The following is a 19,796-nucleotide window of genomic DNA, read 5'->3' on the forward strand; positions in this document are numbered from 1 at the left end:
AGTAAATGAATGAGCATATCTCTTCCAATAAAACTCATTTACAAAAATGAATATGAAACAGATAGTTTTCCTCTTCCTGCCTTAAGTAAACAAATGATAAATTTCTTTTTCCTGAACTGATATCACATGGCAAATACTTAAAAACAGTTTGAAAGCAGAAAGTAGTTCACCTTTAAGCATGGTTTCTCCAGCTTGACACACAGGCCATCACTTGTGGTGGTGTAGTAGTTCACGAATTCATTCAGTGTTGAGAAAGTTTTTCTCCGGGTAAGGAAAAAGCCCCCTTGGTCTAGTCTCCTGATTCTGTAGTGTTTCACAACTCCTTCATCTAAAACTGGAACCCAAAATAAGTCCTGTTAATAAACTTATTGCCAAAGCCAAGTAGATTCATTTTGTGGAGATTTTTCAATGTATGGCATAAAATTTATATAGAATTCAATGTTTCTCAACTTTGTCTCAGAAGAGTTAAGGAAGTTGATCAAGGATACACAGAAAGAAAGATTAACATTCTGTTGTTCAAAATAATAGTATAGGTACTTGTTAAAGGAAATATCAAGAAAGAAAGAAAAAAGAGAGGGAGGGAGGGAGGGAGGGAGGGAGGGAAGGAAGGAAGGAAGGAAGGAAGGAAGGAAGGAAGGAAGGAGAAAAGGAAAAATAATTTCAAGATCCTAGCACTAAAGGAAGTACAAGATAAAAAATAAAGAAGTGAGGTTAATACTAAAACCATTCCATGCTTTGAGGACTACACTTGATTTAAAAAGCCATAAAATTAACTCTCATTCCAGAAATTCAAGGTAAAAAAATCTTGTCAGTTTCAGAAATCACAGTGTCCCTGTGATAAAATCACAAAGGTGTTTAGAAACAGTTGAACTCTTTCTGGTAATTTTTCCATGGAGTTTGATAACATGAGACTGAAATAGAACAAAGAGGGTCCTCAGTACTAACTTACAATGTTATAAGGGATTCTGCAGGGCCACTCACTGTACTATCCCTCAATGTAGGCTTATACCAGAATGTCCCAGCACAGCTCAATAAAAACAATTCCATAGGTCCTAAAATGATGCAGTTCACATGTGCAAATTTCCTGCAGCTTTGACTAATCCAAAGATAAATCTCATAGGATCTGAAAGAATAAACAACCTGCATCATTTTTAGGTAGTCTGACTTACAGCGAATATTTTATTATTTCTCCTTGCTACCAACCATTGTTCTTTCTTCTGTTATTGGCACTCCAATCTTTCTCATAAAACCATTGCTTCTCTAAGAACATATGATGCAGAGAGACTTGGTGCCCACCTTGAGTTGAGGGAGACCTAATCAGACCAATTAAATCCAAGGAGCACCAATTCCAGGGTTCACATCAGGGAGCTCCAGGAGGACAAGAGGAGTTTTATTGCTGCTGTTGTTTTTGTTTTTACTGATGGGAATTTGGAGCTATTGGCAGAATCCTTGCCTCCAGCATGGAGCAAGCTTACATGAGAAGACAGGTAGCCCCTGGAGCCAGCCAATTCTGGCTTTACAGCTGCAAGAGTCAATTACTTTTTGCTTAAATTAGTTTGAATTAGGTTTTCTACATTTGCATTCAAAATATTGACTGGTGCAATTCATACCTATTCTTTCACTTAGCAAAGTTATTGATGAGCATTGAACAGCATTTACCTTGAATATAGCTTTCTGAGTTCCTTCTAAATATAGAAACTTATGCTCCAATAACCAGGTTTAACTGGAGCAAAACTTTCATGAAAGGAAAGAAGACATTCTCATCCCAACAAAAGGAGATGTACTGAAGGTATGCCCCTGGCTAGGAAAAGAATTTCTTCAAAAAAACAATTGGTGCGCACCTGGTTAGGTATAATGAAAGAAGGCAACATCTAAAAGTTTTGGCAAAGCAGTGGAATGACTTCTTATACATAGTTGAGCAAAGCATAATTTTATCACCTTTTTTTTTTTTGGTATGGAGATTGAACCCAGGGGCACTTAACACTGAGCCACACCTCCAGCGCTTTTCTATTTTTTAAGTTATTATGTACTAAGGTTGAACATAGTCCTGTCTATAATAACTCTACCACCATGTATGAAATCAGCAAAAATGCACAATATATTTGCCAAAGCACACATATAAGAATGCTTTTGGTGGCACAAAAACAATCCAAATGCCCATAAACTAAGAATAAATTAATATATTATTGCTTATTTGTCAAGTGGAATACAATAAAGATTTTCAAATAAACAAGCGACTACACTTAACATGAATGAATCTCACAAACAATTTTACATATGATTCCATTATTAAAAAGTTTAAAATGACCCAAAATCATTGATACGAGGAGTCAGTGAGTGAGGTATCAGCAGTATCCCACACAGTAACTAAGCATTGGTTACCTGGATATATTATGTAAATATTTGTTAAATGCTTATGAACTGTGTACTTTTGTTATGTGACTATACATCAATTTAAAAGAACACTACAAGAGAATAGTTATCTGCCTCTGTTCATGTTCACTTTCCCAAAATGCTACATCATGGTGCATGCTGCTGAAATATTTAAGTCTGCAAAGTTAAAGTAAATGCCACCTAATTCTCATGTTGGGTATAGGAAATCTCAATCAAGTATTCACAGAACATTAACTTTAACCAAATAAATTTTCTGGTAAACACTGTGAGAAACCTAGCTGCAAAATGCTCCTTTAAATCACTGAATGAGTTGACTTGTGGTATATTTGTTACTAGCCAGAAAAATGCAGGGGGAATAGCAAACAAAATAGCAACTACACGAATTCAATACTAAATTTGAAGGTAGCCTATAACAGTATCAACAACAATAAAGTAACCAATACAGCAGACTAACACAACTATAATTTAATAGCATACCTTTCATTTCCTTCCCAACACTCTTTAGTTTGTATTCCATGGCAATTACACGGCCGTATCCCTAGATAAAAGCTCCAGAAAAGATTTGCTTCTCACTTATAGGTATCAGACAGTCCTACTTAAAATCAGAAACACACTCACAATTCACTCTACTCCTTGATTAAAATGCCCAATGTTCTCCCCTTTACAGCCCAGGCCTGCTTCCAGCTGAAGGGCAGTCACGTAAAAAGTGGTCTAGGTGGCTTCCTCTCTATTTCTCTCTCTGGAGTTGCTCCCTCTCCTTGGCATTGCTTGCTGAGTTCTGAGTATTCAGGGAAGAAGCAGAAGAAGGAAGGGCAAGAACAGGAAGCCCACACTTAGATGGGTCCAACATCAGTGGGCTTCACAGGCTGAGCATGCTGACAATGTTTCCAGCTGACTTCCCTGTGGACACTCAGATAGGCCCTCTAGAGCTTTCTCATCCCTGCAGGACCTCCCATTACAGCTCCCAAGAGGCAGGTTTTCCTAGGCTGCCTGCACCCTATGGCTTCTCAGCTCTCTTTGGCAGTTCATCTACCACACTTCACCCCAGGAGGTCTCTCCTCACCCTCTGACAGAAGTTCCACTTGGGTGGAACTCTGAACTCCTCCAGGCCATCTATTTACAGTTCCCTGGCATTTTTGCTCATGTAGGAGGCCCAGTTATGGTCCTGAGAAAATATAGGAGATGAGGCAGTTCTTATCTTGCCAATTGATTACTGGGAGGAAAGGCTGATATCACAAGGCACTTCTATCCCAATGCCATAGGCTATGCATACTTCTCAGCCTACATTAGGCACCTGTGTTCTATCCTCCAACAGCAGAGAACAGAGAGCAAGCTCCTTGTGGCCTTTCCTGAAGGTCTTTCTCACTAGGTTTGGGGCTCCCACTCATCACTTGGAAGAGAGTCTGGGCTCAGATTGTGCCCACAGTAAAATGCTCTCATCAAATCCATGCCTTCCACATGTGAGGGACTCATGAGCAGCAGTACCTATCTTTGACCAAATCCTTTATAAATCTGGGTCTGGGGATCTGGCTTTGGAATTTGACTTTTATTTGATAGCCTCAGTCAAAAATTGCATTTAAACATTCCACATTTATTGAGCCAAGCACTCTGCTAAGCATTATCTTGCATTATTTTGTCATAGCTTCATAACAGTCACACTGGGTAGATGTTACCAGACCAATTTTGTTGCTCATTGAAGAGAGTGGGTAGCACAGCCAGGATTCAATTCGGGATCTGATGATGCTAAGATTCACGGTATCCAGTGGGTTTCAGATTAACTAAAACACCTCTGGTTCATGACAATAAAATTTCATCATCTGAATATGTGAAATGTTTACCTTTCAGTTCTTTTGATTAAAGTACAAAGGCCAAGAGTATGTTCAACTTCTCCAAAGAGAATCAGTTTCTTAAGTTACAGATTTTTTTTAAACTGGCTAAAATACATCATGATATTCTGATCTGTCAAGTTACCAATCCCACTGACTGTGTGACTCTTGGGGCAAGGTTAATTGCCCTGTATAATCATCACCAAATAGAAGGCTTTTTATTAGGATATAGAGCTTAGCTCATAACAGATTTCTGTATATGGATTAAAAAGCTAACAAAAAAATCGAAGAGAGCTGTAAACAATATCATGTCAGTCTCGATTCATTTCTCCTCAATGTAATAAAAAATATTAGAAGTAGAAGGGTAGCAAAATATAAAGTATACCTGCAATTTATATAAATTACTAGCCTGAAAATTCAAGCCTTGCCATTTATCAAAAAGAAAAGTGCATAAATTATAGCTGAGATGTCTGGTAAGCCAATAGCTCTGTAATTGGAAACGATGAAAAGCAATAAAAAAAATTCTCCTTTTTTAAACAAGATTGACCATTTTCTGGATCCAAATTGAAGTGGACTATGTGTAAATTAGACACAAATTTATGGATTTCACTTTAATGTACCACAAAATATCTAATAGTTTGCAAGCTAGAGATTAAAGTCAATAGATGACTGAAGGGTTAAAGTACTCCTTGTTATTTTCTTAGTAAGGGATGCAAATCACAATGATTGATATGGCTTTGGCAATTGCTATTGATTATAAAGAAAGCCCAAGCAAATGTTTGCCAGATCTTTGTAGATACAGGTTTAAGCTCTCAACTATAAAACCCAATATTTGGCAATACATCTAGGGTTTTTAAGCACAATAAGAGTAATTTTATTTAATAGGAAAAGCATTAGAGTAGGAGACTGGAGACACTGGTTAAAATTTATCTAGTATGCAACCAAAAATATGTCAAGCTCTCTGGGCTTTGATTTTTTTTATTATTAAAATTTTAAAAGTAGGCTTTAAAAAATTCTTAAATTTCCAAATATTTCCACCTTCATGTTCAACTATTTGTGATAGTTGTTTTTTCCTCTCCCAGGATCACAGAATTCTGAAATATCTCTCCTTCTCTCTCTCTCTCTCTCTCTCTCTCTCTCGCTCTCGCTCTCTCTCTCTCTCTCTCCTTTTTTTAAGGTCCATTCACAAAACAAATAATCTTCATCTTGAAACATTTGAACCATACTTTAATATTTTCCTATGAATTGTCTAGCAGTTAGCACTTTCCTCTGGGTATCAATTTAGATCCTAAACCAGCCTTTCCTACCCACCCAAGCTCTTCATTTTATCATATAACACTGTTTAATTGTGATGACACTTATCACTGTAAAGGTATCTCTGTGAAGATAAGGGCTCTGCTGTACTGATTCAATACCTAGTCAAAGCTTGACAGAGAGTGGTGATTTACATAAATACTTATGAAATGAATGAATGATGTCATGAACTCTTGGATTTAAAGTGAAATATAAGTTTCTGAAGTGTCCACTACAAAGTTAAATAGACAATCACACAAAGACTTTCAAGACTTAAGAGTAACCTGGAATCTTACTTTTAAAAGAAGAAAAACTTAAACCAAGGATATAAATACTGGGATAGCCAATTAAGGTATATATCTAACTTTTTGACTTTTCAACATACCTCTATCTAGCATCATGGCCATTTATATGTGGTTCATTCAAGGTTTCAATTTAAACAAGACTGAAATATATACATTATTTTAAAATCAGATAACAGAAACATCAGGGAAACTCAGTACATTGTAGTCAAGATGAAAGTACCTTTAATATTACAAAATTCTTAGGTAATCAAATACAAATTATATAAATATGGTGTTTTGTCCAGGGGGAGGGGAGGTACCAGAGATTCAACTCAGGGGCACTTGACCACTGAGCCACATCCCCAGCCTGATTTTGTATTTTATTTAGAGACAAGATCTCACTGAGTTGCTTAGCACCTCACTTTTGCTGAGGCTGGCTTTGAACTTGAGATCCTCCTGTCCCAACCTCCCGAACTGCTGGGATTATAGGTGTGTGCCACCACACCCAGCATATAACTAAGTTTTAAAAGTGATTTTAAGTGTTTTAGTAATGGAGTCCATACACTTGCAAATTCTCTTTCCCAATAAAAGTGAATTCATGGGTCTCAGAACAAGGCAGAAAAGAATTTGCTTTTCCTTCTGTAATGTATTGTGCTCTTTATTACTGAACCAAAACTATTCCAAATCCTATATATTATAAGTAAATGATAATGCTTGTGCCATTTTTTATTGTGAATTACTATGAGTTCAGATTAGTTAAGCATTTCAGTAGTTCAACCTCAAAAATATATAAGGCTAACTATAAAATGTAATGGAATCATTCATAAACAAAGTCAGTGGTGTCATGATTGAATTGAGTGAACAGACTAGGGATCCTGAGTTTACATCTTTACTCTCATGTTTGCTATTTGACTTAGGGGGAAGTGCTTCACCTGTCAACTGATTAATCTACCAGAACATGTCCAAGAATTAGGATATATTGCAGAGCTATATGTAAGCATGTATGAAGAGTATGAAAAATGTTCATTGAATATTGAAAGAATTCATCTATTTCTGCACATTATTTTCCCTGTGGATTATACTGCCGGTCACCTATTTGGCTTGCTTTACAACCAGAGTAGCTGGAGAGATCCAGGTAAACTCAGATGGGGTCTGAGATTTCAGTCCTATTTGCCAGATCCAAATGCATTTATATGTAGTTGATGACAGGTACACAGGCCCAGCTTTCTCCTAAGGCTGAGGTCTTATTCACATTGCTACAGAAGTAAAAAACAGGTTATCTGGCACAAAATAAAGGAGTGCTGTGAGATTTTATCATAAGGTACTTTCATAAATCTGTCCCAACTCTACAACACAGGTCATATATTGTTCAGAATCTATTAAATAATTATGAAAGCCAAGATATTCCAAAATTAGGTTTTTAAAAGACAGAAACTAATTTTGGAACACAACATAGACATGAAGTTAGAAGCTGTCTCTGAAAGACACAAAGACGCCTAGTCAGTTCAGTGAAAAATATCAGTCTAACAAGTAGTTTGGTATTTTATAGATAAATGAATGGTTGAGTGAACAGATTTTCATTTTTCAGCAGGTCTTCTGGCATCATCTGGGCACAGTCTTATTCCTACTGACTGATAATAATCTGTTCCCATAGTGAGTAAAACAATATGACTCCATTGATTGAGCAAAGGATTGAAAATCAAGAACTCTCTGCCCTAATCTTATTCTGCCAGTGATTTGTTCTTTGACCTTAGGCAAGGAATTTCATTTCAGTTTCCTTATCTAGAAAATGAGAATAATGATCTTATCTATATACCCCACAGGGATACTTTGAGTGTCATTGTTCACAAAGGATGATAGATATTTCTAATGTGCAATGTGCAAGTTCGGGTATTACAATATCAGTATTATCAAATAGCTTTGTCTACTGAAAAGAGGCACTTCCAAAGTAACATTTTCTACTCTCTGCAACTAATGCCTAGAGAGCCCAGTGGCTACCCAACATATTCAGTGAAGAAATTGCTATTAATTCCAGGTGAGAAGATTTCTGTACTTACAAACTCTTGTTTATTTGGTCTTTGGGGGATTTGTTTGTACATTTTGAAACCATGACTCTCCCCATACTATTGCCTCAGAAGTTATGCTGAGTTAGTTCTTCACTAATAAGTAGATAACACATAACTGAGTTATTAGGCTGCATTCCCCATTAAAATAGAATTCAAGACAGGTACTTATTCTGTACTGAATTCTTGCTCAGTATTATAGAATAGAACTCCAGTATGAGCACTTTGAAAGGAGAAATTATATCTGTTTAAAACATTGAAGTGGCATCATGTTAAAGAGTTGCCCTCTTGGGCTGGGGTTGTGGCTCAGTGGTAGAAAGCTTGCCTAGCACATGTGAGGCACTGGGTTTGATCCTCACCACCACATAAAGATAAATAAATACATAAGGTGTTAAAAAAAAAAAAGAGTGGCCCTTTCCTTTTCTGGGGGAAACAACATCCATTGAAGCCAAAGAGAACAAACAGAACTGATTCTTTCTATGCATATAACTCAACTAGTGGGTGCAGAATATCCCTGGCTCCCAGTAAAGAATATTCACTGTGCTGTGGATGTTGGTTAGTAAGTTTTACTTTTAAACTGGTCAAGCGATCAGGCAAAGGTTCAAATGTCTATTTCAGATGACTCAAAAAAGCTTTTCACTAAAACAGTTATTCGAGGATATGGCTGATAGCTCTCGTGTCCTTCCAGGATTGTTACAGGTCTAGAAGCCCAGCTGAGGTTACAGAGGAAACAGAATCAGAAACCAGAAACCTTTGCAGACAAAAATCAAGTTCTCTCTTCCATGCCATGAAGCACAGAAATTGTGCCCTGAACCATGTATCTGTTCAAATGCTTGTCGCATTTTTTGAGGAAAACGTTGGTCCTACTCTCAAGACCCTTATAATTCAACCCTTCATGGAAATAAGCCAACCCTCCACCCCTGCATCAATTTCTGACTCCTAAATTTAATCCAATTTAGCTGGCTCCTAAATTTTCAGAACAGAATGTCGATTTTATTGTTTGTATATCTGGCATCTAAATCAGAAGGGTAAATTAACAATACATAATTGTAGCATTCAATATTTTGTCAGCTAATTTAATTGAAAGTCTAACACAGTTTCGCATGAAAACGGTTTTTGCAGTGTCTGATATTGCAGAGAAACTCCAAAAAAAAAAAAAAAAAAAAAAAAAAAAAAACCAGCTTGACTCTTTATTCCTCTTGGGACTCTAACTTCTCACAAAGTATTATATCTGCAATAAATCACCAGAAATTAACATACTTGAATTATATTTTCTCAGTTTCCTGCAGAAAATCTTTCACTGGGTTAAGACAAAATGCAACATAGGAACCAGTGCTCCTACTTCTCAAAATTTACCCTAAGGAAATAATTTAAATATTTACATGCATTTATTTAGTTAGTCCCTGCCTTATTTCAGAAAGCTTCAAAGGCTTGCATAAATTTCAAAATAAAATAAAATTTAAAATAAGTGGATGAGGGCTAGGAGTGTAGCTCAGTGGCCAAGTGCATCCTGGGTTCAATTCCCAGGACCCCAAAAGTTTAAGAAAATAAAGAATATAGTGTTCTATTATAAAAAGAGATAAGAAACATATGTGGATGAAGCAAGAGCGGGTAAAGGACAGGATAATGACTCTAGGATAAGGCTGATTATGTTTTACATGGGTGGCTTCAGATGCCCATCTAAACTGGTGAGATGTAGACCAAAGATTTGGCTATGTGCTTTTCTAGCAGCTCATGGTAAATAAGGAAAAATATTCAGTTACCTCATTCCCAGAAGGAAATATTAACAAACTATTAGTCCAAAGCATTCATGTGCACGTGCATGCACACACGCACACGCACACATGCACACAGGCACACACATCTATTAATTTCTGGTATTAAAATGAGAAAGAAATTTCTCACATAGATCCTCATAAAGAGAACACAGAAAATGTAATAAGCAATATCATCAAAAACATCCTTACTGGTAAATACATCAACACACAGCCCAAAAAAGTGGTTCTTATAATTTCCATTATTGTGAGCCATTTTCCAACATGAAATTTAATAAAAACATTTGTATAGGAAACTAAAACAGCACAGTTAATCAACCAAAAGAGAAAAGGCAATATGCATTAGGATGTTCATGCAGTATGCTTATAGGATGAAATAACTGTTAAATTATAGTAAATCAAAAGCCGAATTAATTTTAAAAATTGTATAATTGCAAAAATTATCTAGAAATAATGTATTAAGTGAAATGGGGGGGATATAAAATTTACAGAATATTATAATTGCAAACATGAGGATATATCTGGCAGCTCACATGTCCTGGAGCCATTTACTATTAAAGGAATCCAGCTGAGGTTCCTTGTGGAAGCCATAATTACATATGGGCAAAGATGATTAAATTTGCCAACATGAAAATAACCGTTCAACTGGCAGACTTGTGGGTGTTTTATTACATCTGTTTTCTAAACCAACTGTCATAAAGGTATATTGCCTTTAAAATAAGAATATACATATAATGCTTCTAGAATTTTTAGAGAAACAATTTAAAAATTAACTATCTACAGACAATGGCTGCAGAGTTTGCTCAAAACGTTGTCCAGTGTGATACTTGATATTCTTTATATTAAGAACCCATAAAATTCATTTCTCTTTGAATTTAATTCTTAAAATCATAATTTATCTTATCTTTCATAAGCCCATGAGAAGCATAATGTTTCCCTTTTTACCTCACTTTATCTGCCAGAGAACCCCTCGCTAAACTGATTTCTAAACTGTGATAATTATCTCCCAGTAGAGGCACAGCAAGACTTATTTGTCTGTTCTTTTTCATTGATTTTTGTCTTTTATATATTTAGCTGTATTTTATGCTGTTTTGTTATTTTAAGTCAATTTAAAACATTTTGTAGACATAAATACATGCACAAATGAAATAATAAATAACAAAATGTCTTAGTACCCCGCCTAAACACACACAAAAAAATTTCAAATAAAAGTGAATTACCCAATAATGGAATAAGTTGGTTCTACAGGATACTGTTCATAGGATGTTTGAAGCTTCAAATTATGAGATTTCTCTGAAAGGACAATATTAGGTTAGACATTCCTTGCAAATTTTAGTGTTCTGTTAATGTTAATGAAAATTCATGGGGAAAATAGAAAGTGTAATGTGAACTACAAGAAGTTTTAAAGATTTTTAAAAATATTTTTAATGATGAGAAAAATAACAAGTAATTTGCTATCTTTTTGCAGGGCTGGAATCCAAGTCTGGTCATGGAGGTGACATAATGATAGTAAGAACTATAGGAACTTTTAACCACTTATTGCCTGTTTCCTGATTGAAGAAGAAAAAAAAGATGACAATTTGTTAATTTCTCAGTAGGATGTTACATATTTCAAAGCTTTCTGAATGTTATTTCTCCTCAAAACTCCCAGAACTCTCAAAAACACCTTCCTGGTGAAGAATGTGAGCCTCAATTCTTGTTCCCCTTTGCCTCACTGAGTTCCAGTAATTAGTGGGCCCATTAAACAAAGTAAACATGAAAATCATTAAGAAATGTAATGGATGGTAATTAAAATGACTTCAGATTAATTTTTTATTTTTAATTTTCCTCTCCATTACAAAGAATTATTTTTGTGTATAAGCTAATTTACTTTCACAATAGAATATTGTCTCCTTCCATTTTTTACCTTGTTTTAACATATTCAAGGGAACTAATTTGCTAATTACTCATTCTCATTTCTAAAAACATGTAGCTCTTATCCTTCCAAATTCTCACCATATTAAATAAGGATCCATGATAAAAGATGTTTCTGCTGTTTATTTCAAACATGTATTAGACAAAGGGTACTGGGGTGGTTATTTTACGCGTCAACTTGAGTTGACTAAGGGATGCCCAGAGAATTAGTAAAATAGAATTTATCAGTGTGTCTATGAGGATATTTCTTGAAGGATTATCATTTGAATCATTAAAGAAGAATCACCCTCACCACTGTGGGCCAGCATCATACAATCCACTGAGGGCTTGAATAGAATGAAAAGTAAAGAAATGACAAATTTGCTTTCTCTTGTTGAATTGGAAGATCTATCTTCTCCTGTCTATAGACATCAGAGCTCCTACTTTTTGGACCTTTGAATTCTAGGATTCACCCCATTGGCTCCTGTAGTTCTCAGGCCTTAAGACTTACACTGAATAATTGCACCAGCAATGGCTTTCCTGAGCCTTCACCTTTTAGATCTTGAGCCTCCTTAGCCTCCATCATAATCATGTGAGCCAAACTTCCTAACAGCATGAACACGCATGTGTGTCCATTCTCCCTTCTCTTTCTCTCTTTCAAATTTGCACACACACACACACACACACAGTCATGTGCTGCATAATAACATATCATTCAACATCAGGTTACATGTATGGCAGTGGATATACTGTATAGTGAATGGAGCAGCTAGCTATTGAGGGTTCTCGGTACCTGTTTCAAGAACAGGTAGATACATAAAGGAATGCATGAATAATAAATGTATAGAGGTAAGGCCCAAGCAGAATGTGATCTATTGTATGTGTTTTAATATTTATTTCTCTTATTTTTCCCTGTAATCTCAGTTGACATAAGCAGATCCTAGCAGAAGCTTTAAGTAGTATGAATGGTTTCAATCTCTCCCTTAATCTTCTGTTCTCCACCATGAGATTGCCATAACACAGGGTAGCTCCTTTGGCCTGAATCTCAGGAAGAAAGACAGGGAGATGAGCCTGGGCCTGGCAACCCAAGCAGTGTCCAGCTGAGCCACAGCCAGCCTGCAACCCTCAAGGGACTAAGCTTTAGGTGCAAAAAGTTATTACTATAGGACATATTAAAGAAAGCATTGTAAATTCTGAATAATATTTAAAGATATCAGAAAATCCAGTTGTAGACCTAGCTATGTTTTCCCAACTGATTATCTTAGTCAAGTAACTTATCCTATCAAGCCTCTGATTCCTTTAGTTAGAAAAACTGTTTTGTCTAGGTGATCCTTCCTGTTCAAATTCTCTAATACTAATGCTCTAATAAGGAGATTTACAGAAATAGAGTATAATATGGTAAACACTAAAATATCCACTTTCTGAAAGAGAAAACCAAGACACAAATTTAAACATTGAATTGAAACCTGAAAATTCTGGAGCTTAATCAGCATGGCAAAGTCACAGCCAGGGAAACATGGGTTATGCGTGGAGTAATGGGGTTGACACCAGGACCTGCTCTGTTCACTGGGCTTTCCTCTGACCCTTGATAGCAGCTCTGCCAATTTACCTAATCCTCCATTTTTGTTACCTAAATTACTAAATAAACAAAATGAAATATAGACAGTACATCGCAAATTACAGAGAAAAAAGAATAAGTCTAACATCTTCTTCTGTCCATCTCACACGAAAATTGTCAAAGCTTCACAGTCCACTGTGATGCTAGGGACACTCAGCTAGAATCACAGGCAAGCTCAGTACATGTTCCTTGTTGCTCAGGTTTGAGCACTAATGACAAGAGCAAATGTTATATGGCTTTCTTTGTGCCAAGTTGCATTCTAAGCACTTTTCATTTATTAGATCATTTAATCCAAATAACATCATAAAAAGGTAGATGCTCTTTTCTTTATTTTTTTACTTTATAAATTTCTTTATTCTTTTTAATTAGTTATACATGATAATAGAATGCATTTATACACTTTGATGTTTAATACATAAATGGGGTATCATTTCTCATTTTTCTGATTGTACATGTTGTAGAATCACACTGGTCATGCAGTCATATATGTACATAAGGTAATATATAATATAATATACATAAGGTAATAATGTCTGTTTCATTCTACAGTCCTTCCTCTACCCATATATCCTCCCTTCCCTTCACTCCCTTCTATCTAATCTAAAGTAACTCTATTCTTCCTAGCAGCCCCCCTTATTATGAATTAGCATCTGCATATCAGAGAAAACATTCAGCCTTTTAGTTTTTTTATTTCATTTAGCATGATATTCTCCAACTCCGTTAATTTACAGGCAAATGTTATGATTTCATTTTTCTTTAAAGCTGAGTAATATCCGTGTGTGTGTGTGTGTGTGTGTGTATCATATTTTCTTTATCCATTCATCTATTGAAGGACACTTAGGTTGGTTCCATAGGCTGTGAATTAAGCTTCTGTAAACATTTATGTGGCCGGGTCACTGTAGTATGCTGATTTTAAGTCCTTTGGGTATAAACCGAGGAGTGGGATAACTGGATCAAATGGTGGTTCCATTCTAAGTTTTCAGAGGAATCTTCATACTGCTTTTGATATGGTTGCACCAATTTGCAGTCCCACCAGCAATGTGAGTGTACCTTTTCCCCCACATCCTCGCCAACATTTATTGTTGCCTATATTCTTGATGATTGCCATTCTGACTGGAGTAAGATGAAATCTTAGAATAGTTTGAATTTGCATTTCTCTAATTGTAAGAGATGTTGAACATTTTTTCATATATTCGTTGATCAATTGTATTTCATCCTCTGTGAAATGTCTGTTCAGTCCCTTAGCCCATTTATTGATTGGATTACTTGGTTTTTTGGTGTTAAGTTTTTTGAGTTCTTTATATATCCTAGATATTAATGCTTTATCTGAGGTGCAGGTAGTAAAGATGTTCTCCCATTCTGTAGGTTCTCTCTCCACATTACTGATTGTTTCTTTTGCTGAGAAGAAGCTTTTTAGTTTGAATCCATCCCATTTATTGATTCTTTTTTTTAAAATTTTTTATTGTTGGTTGTTCAAAACATTACATAGTTCTTGATATATCATATTTCACACTTTGATTCAAGTGGGTTATGAACTCCCATTTTTACCCCGTATACAGATTGCAGAATCACATCAGTTACACATCCATTGATTTACATGTTGCCATACTAGTGTCTGTTGTGTTCTGCTGCCTTTCCTATCCTCTACTATCCCCCCTCCCCTCCCCTCCCCTCCCCTCTTCTCTCTCTACCCCCTCTACTGTCATTCATTTCTCCCCCCTTGTATTATTTTTCCCTTTCCCCTCACTTCCTCTTGTATGTAATTTTGTATAACCCTGAGGGTCTCCTTTCATTTCCATGCAATTTTCCTTCTCTCTCCCTTTTATTGATTCTTGATTTTACTCTTGTGCTTTAGGAGTCTTGTTAAGGAAGTCAGATCCTAGGCTGATGTGGTGAAGATTTGGACCTACTTTTACTTCTAGTAGGCGTAGGGTCTCTGTGCCTAAGTCTTTGATCCATCTGAGTTGAGTTTCTTGCAGGGTGAAAGATAGAGGTTTAATTTCGTTTCATTACATGTAGCTTTCTGTTTTTCCCAGCACCATTTGTTGAATAGGCTATCTTTTATCCAGAGAATTTTTTGTCCCCTTTGTTTAGTACAAGATAATTGTGTTTATGTGAGTTTGTCTCTGTGTCTTCTATTCTGTACCATTGGTGGTAGATGCTCTTTTTAATTTCTACTCTTCTGAAAAGGAAACTGAGGCATGGAAAAGCAAAGTGATATGCCCAAAGCCACTACTAGTAGGAGAAAGAACCCAAACCAAGCAAACTGGCTTCACAATTCTGTATTATAAGCACCAATTCTGTTAATGGGATTATCCAGTTGAAACTGTGATGACATTATCTTTCCAATCAAGATAATCTTAGCATAAAATTCTGCTTTCAGTTTTCTTTCAAATTCCCAATGTAAGAAAACCATCACCAATTCTACTCCACCTATTATTATTATTATTATTATGCCTACTACTGTGTACAGAAAAATAAAATGTTTCCTCAATTTTGATTACTTGTTTACTTATTAAAAACTAGAGTATCACAAAAAATAGTTAACTTTCCTTCATAACTATGTCCTTTCTTTGTGGTTGGCACCTCTTCTCCACTGTCAACTAGGATGTTTGTTCTAGAGGAAGAGTTTGTCTTGTTTTCCATTGTAGCTCAGTCATCTGAATACTAACAGATGCATAGTAGGCATTAAATAAATATTTGATGGATGAATCTCAAGTTCTTTAAGGCCTGGATTATCTCTTTGTTCAGAAATATACATGTAACAGCAATATAGAAAATGATGTTCTCTATAATTATATAAAAACAGGCAATATAAATTTTTGTTTTTACCCTTTATTTTATGCTTTCTCCTCCTCCATATTTTAATTTTCACAAAACCTTTTTACAAACATCTGCAGGTGGTAAAGAAATAGCTCTGCAGGGAGAAGGGATTGAAAGAAAGTCCCTGCCCTACTGAAATAAATAGGAAAATAAATTTAGTCCCTGTCATGCATAGGCTTTTAAGACAACAGAATACTTTCTCAGATTATAGTTTCTGTGCCAAAGTTTCTAATAAATTAATGCAAAGCACGTTTCTAAAATGCATTAGAAATGATTTCATGATTGATGGGATACTGATAAATAGTTATAAATTAGCTAATATGCATATATCATTTTAAATCATAGTTTAAAATTGGAGCTACTATCTTATTAAATTTGACTGTATTTATTCATTCAGCTTTTATATTATGAACACATTTTGCATAGCAATCACCACATAGATAATAGATGTCAAAATCATTAAGAAAATTTAAACCTTCTTCAATCTTTAGAGATTAATAAAGTTAAACTTCTGCCAGTTGCGTAAATTTTCATTTAGAGCACAAGTTTCTAGAAATAGAAATATTTTGAAATTATAAATTCGTTTTCAGCTAAAATCAGATATCTTCCCCCTCTCTGTAAATGAATGGGCTATGAAAACTAAAAACAAAACCCTGTATTTTGTTTGTATAATGGTATGTTATTTCCTGACACTCCACACGAGGGAGCAAATTTGATTCAAAGTCTTCCAATGGCTCATACTCAGAGTGGGAACAGAAAAGCTGCCATAGGGTCTGGATTTCAAAATAAACGGTTCACATATAGCACACATAAAATAAATTGTAGACAATGTCTCTGTACCAACACATAAAATACTCTAGGAAGATTTGATTTTGTAGTATTTTTTCAGTAATACATTTTTTCCACTTAGAGTAACAGAAAGAAATCTCTTGCATAATTTACTTTAAATTGATATGCAATGCTTGTTTAGATGTTACTTACTTGAGATATAAACTGGAATAAACTTCTCAGGGCTAGAGGAAAGAAGGAGGAGATAGGAGGGTTGTAGGTCACTGGCTTTCATTTACTGAGCCAAGACATCTTAATTTTCTGTTCAATCCAAAAGTGACACCATGCTTTTTGAAATATTCTTCCTTCTTCTCTTTGCCCCCCTTTGTCTTCACTGCTCAAGATCTTTAATCCTTCTCTTTTTTCCAGTATGAGATTATTAAGTTAATATATGGACCAAAGAACCAGAGAGACCTGTCCATCTCAGTTCTGGTACTGTCATGCTATCTAAAAATATAACCCATATTGAATTTATCATGACCACATTAATAACATTACAACCTAATACCTTTGTTAGTTATTCAAGCATACGGATGATGGATGGGCAATTTACAGATCTGCCAGTTATTTGTTAAAGAAATCAAAAGTGTGTCAGAAAAAAATAATTTTCAATTCTTAAGGAGCATTATGATTTTTTAAAGAAAGAAAATTCTTAAGAATGGACATTATCTCAACAAAAAATTAACTTTTGTGCACACTGTTTTTCTTAGTTTCACTCACTACCAGGTACAGTGCAAATTGTTTCATCTCTCCCATCATGCCTACCTTACTAATCCCTTCCAGAAAATCAATTGTTCTGTTTTGTTGAGCACTGTACACACAACTTGATCATTATACTTGTCACAATGTAAGCTACTTAGTTGCCTACACAATCATGCCTCATAGTAAACACAAATGAAAGTGAGTGAGTGAATGGATGACTTGAAGAATACATTTATGTTTTTAAAAGAGTACAAAATGTCCCTCCCAATATTTCTGAAAATTCTTTTTCTAAATGAAAGCAAGGTGAGGCAAGGAAAAAAGTCAGTAGTATCCTTTTAAAATCGTCCAGCTTTCATAAACAAGCATTTATCAAAAAACCAACAAACAAAAAAATCTTTGTGTATGCCAGACATGGTGCTAAGTCTTGAGTACCTTGCTCAAAGAAAGTGAAAACAAAGATTAGGAAGCTGGGAAGTTCAAGCCTTAATCATGCAATAGCTGGTGTGAATCTTTCAAGAAGCACAGTGTGATCTAAGGCAATATGAAAGATTAAGCTGGAAATGGTTTCAGCTTAAAGGGCTGAAATGCAAGGTAAATAGGAATTTATGTGGCTTGTAAAAGAGAGCTATTGAAGGCTTTCGACTCCTCCAGATAAAAGAGAAGAATGAGATATGATAACCAAATGCAATACCTAAGCCCTTATTGTATCAGCCAACAAATAAATAAAGAGCTAGAAAGGACATTTGCAGAGATCTGAGTATGTAGTCTGTAATAGAAACCAGTGTGAAATTTTCTTGGCTTAATAATGGCACTATGGAAATGGGGAAGAGTGTCTGCAATCATAGGACATGCAGACTAATATTAAAGTTTATAGAGCTGAAGCCACCTGAAAACTGTAACTTATAGGTAGATGTATGAAAATGCAGACATATGAGTGATGGAGAAAGTAAACATCACAAACTGTTAACAGCTGGCAAGTTTAGGTGAAAGTATGCAACTTACCAACTTTATCAATAAAGTTAGGCCCCCAAAATGTATATATATTTTTTCACTTTATCAATAAGAGGAAAAATTTATATTGGGTGTTCGTTTCTGATATTATAAAGGAGAATTCTAAGTCCAATTCAATTTTCATTCTTTTGTGATTTTTTTTCCTGGATGCTCACAGATTTTTTTTTCATTTATCCTTGACATTAAAGTACTTTAAAAAGACACCCTAGGTATAGAGTTTTTCATATATTTTGTTTGTAACTGCATTCTTTCAATTTGCAAACAGGTTTATAGAACAAAAGCCCAGGAAAATTTCCTTCTACTACATATTTACTATTGTTTGCATTTAATTATTCTGATAAGTTTCTAAGATATATCTCCTGTTTATGCATCATCTGTCTTCACAAACTTTGATCTATTTTTCTTATCTCTTCAGAGAGCTTCTCAAGAATGCCCTTTATATCACTGAAAGCTTCCCTGCAGTGACAATTTTACTGTTTGCTATCTCTCATCTATTGCCTTTTCATGCTGCTTTTTATACCTAATTTCATAGAATGTGTGCTTTCTTGTATTCTATGATTTCAAACCAAATGGTTTTCAAAATTTTTCTTCTGTTCCTTTTAGTGAATGTTTTCTCTACCTTCAGGTTTGCCATCTCTTATGCTCCTATTTTTTTCCAAACCATGTTTCATATAAAAGCAAATAATTCTATGCCAACTAGTTTGGGAAATTCTCCATTGAGAAAATACAATTATTTTTCCATCAGACTCCAGAGACTCTTTAATATGCTTTGTAGAGTCAAGACAGAGGAAATGTAGTATGATGTTCTTTTAATGCCCTTAACTGCTGAACCTTCTGTTCTATGGAACATTGTTGGCTTTCCAAATAATTCATGTTTTATAAAATAATTTGGGAAATTCTGTTATTGAGTATCCAGAATGTCATGATCTCTTTTCCTTTTATATTCATCCTTGAGTGAAAAAAAAAAAACTGTCATTTATGGAAAAACATATGCACCTGTGCTCATCTATCCATTTGGAGAGGATACATTTCCTTTTGTTAGCTCAGACATAGCAGGGCTACTAAGTCACCAAGCTTCTAAAGATTGCCTAAGTCTAGCAAACATCCAACCCCCATGGGTTTGCTGGAAGAAGGGTGGATCTTCTCCTACTCTCCTGGCATGCTTTCTGGCAATTAAAAAAAAAAAAAAGAATTCAATACTTTGTCATTGCTATGGTCTAATGATTTGTGTACCCACCTCCTTTTCCCACCCTCAACCCCCTCCCCCGCCCCCCCAAAAAGTCCAT

The 19,796-nt window shown here is 35.3% G+C and overlaps 1 protein-coding gene across 1 annotated transcript in view; it reads right to left on the reverse strand.

Moving 5' to 3' along the window:
• Positions 1–19,796, reverse strand: part of Frk (fyn related Src family tyrosine kinase) — a 98,477-nt gene that overhangs the window by 19,502 nt on the left and 59,179 nt on the right. The window contains exon 4 of the mRNA XM_015500387.2: positions 171–334. Within this exon, the coding sequence (XP_015355873.1) occupies positions 171–334 (164 nt within the window). The remainder of the gene's footprint in view (positions 1–170; positions 335–19,796) is intronic.

This window comes from Marmota marmota, unplaced genomic scaffold (genome assembly GCF_001458135.2).
Source record: "Marmota marmota marmota unplaced genomic scaffold, marMar, whole genome shotgun sequence".
Lineage (NCBI taxonomy): Eukaryota > Metazoa > Chordata > Mammalia > Rodentia > Sciuridae > Marmota > Marmota marmota.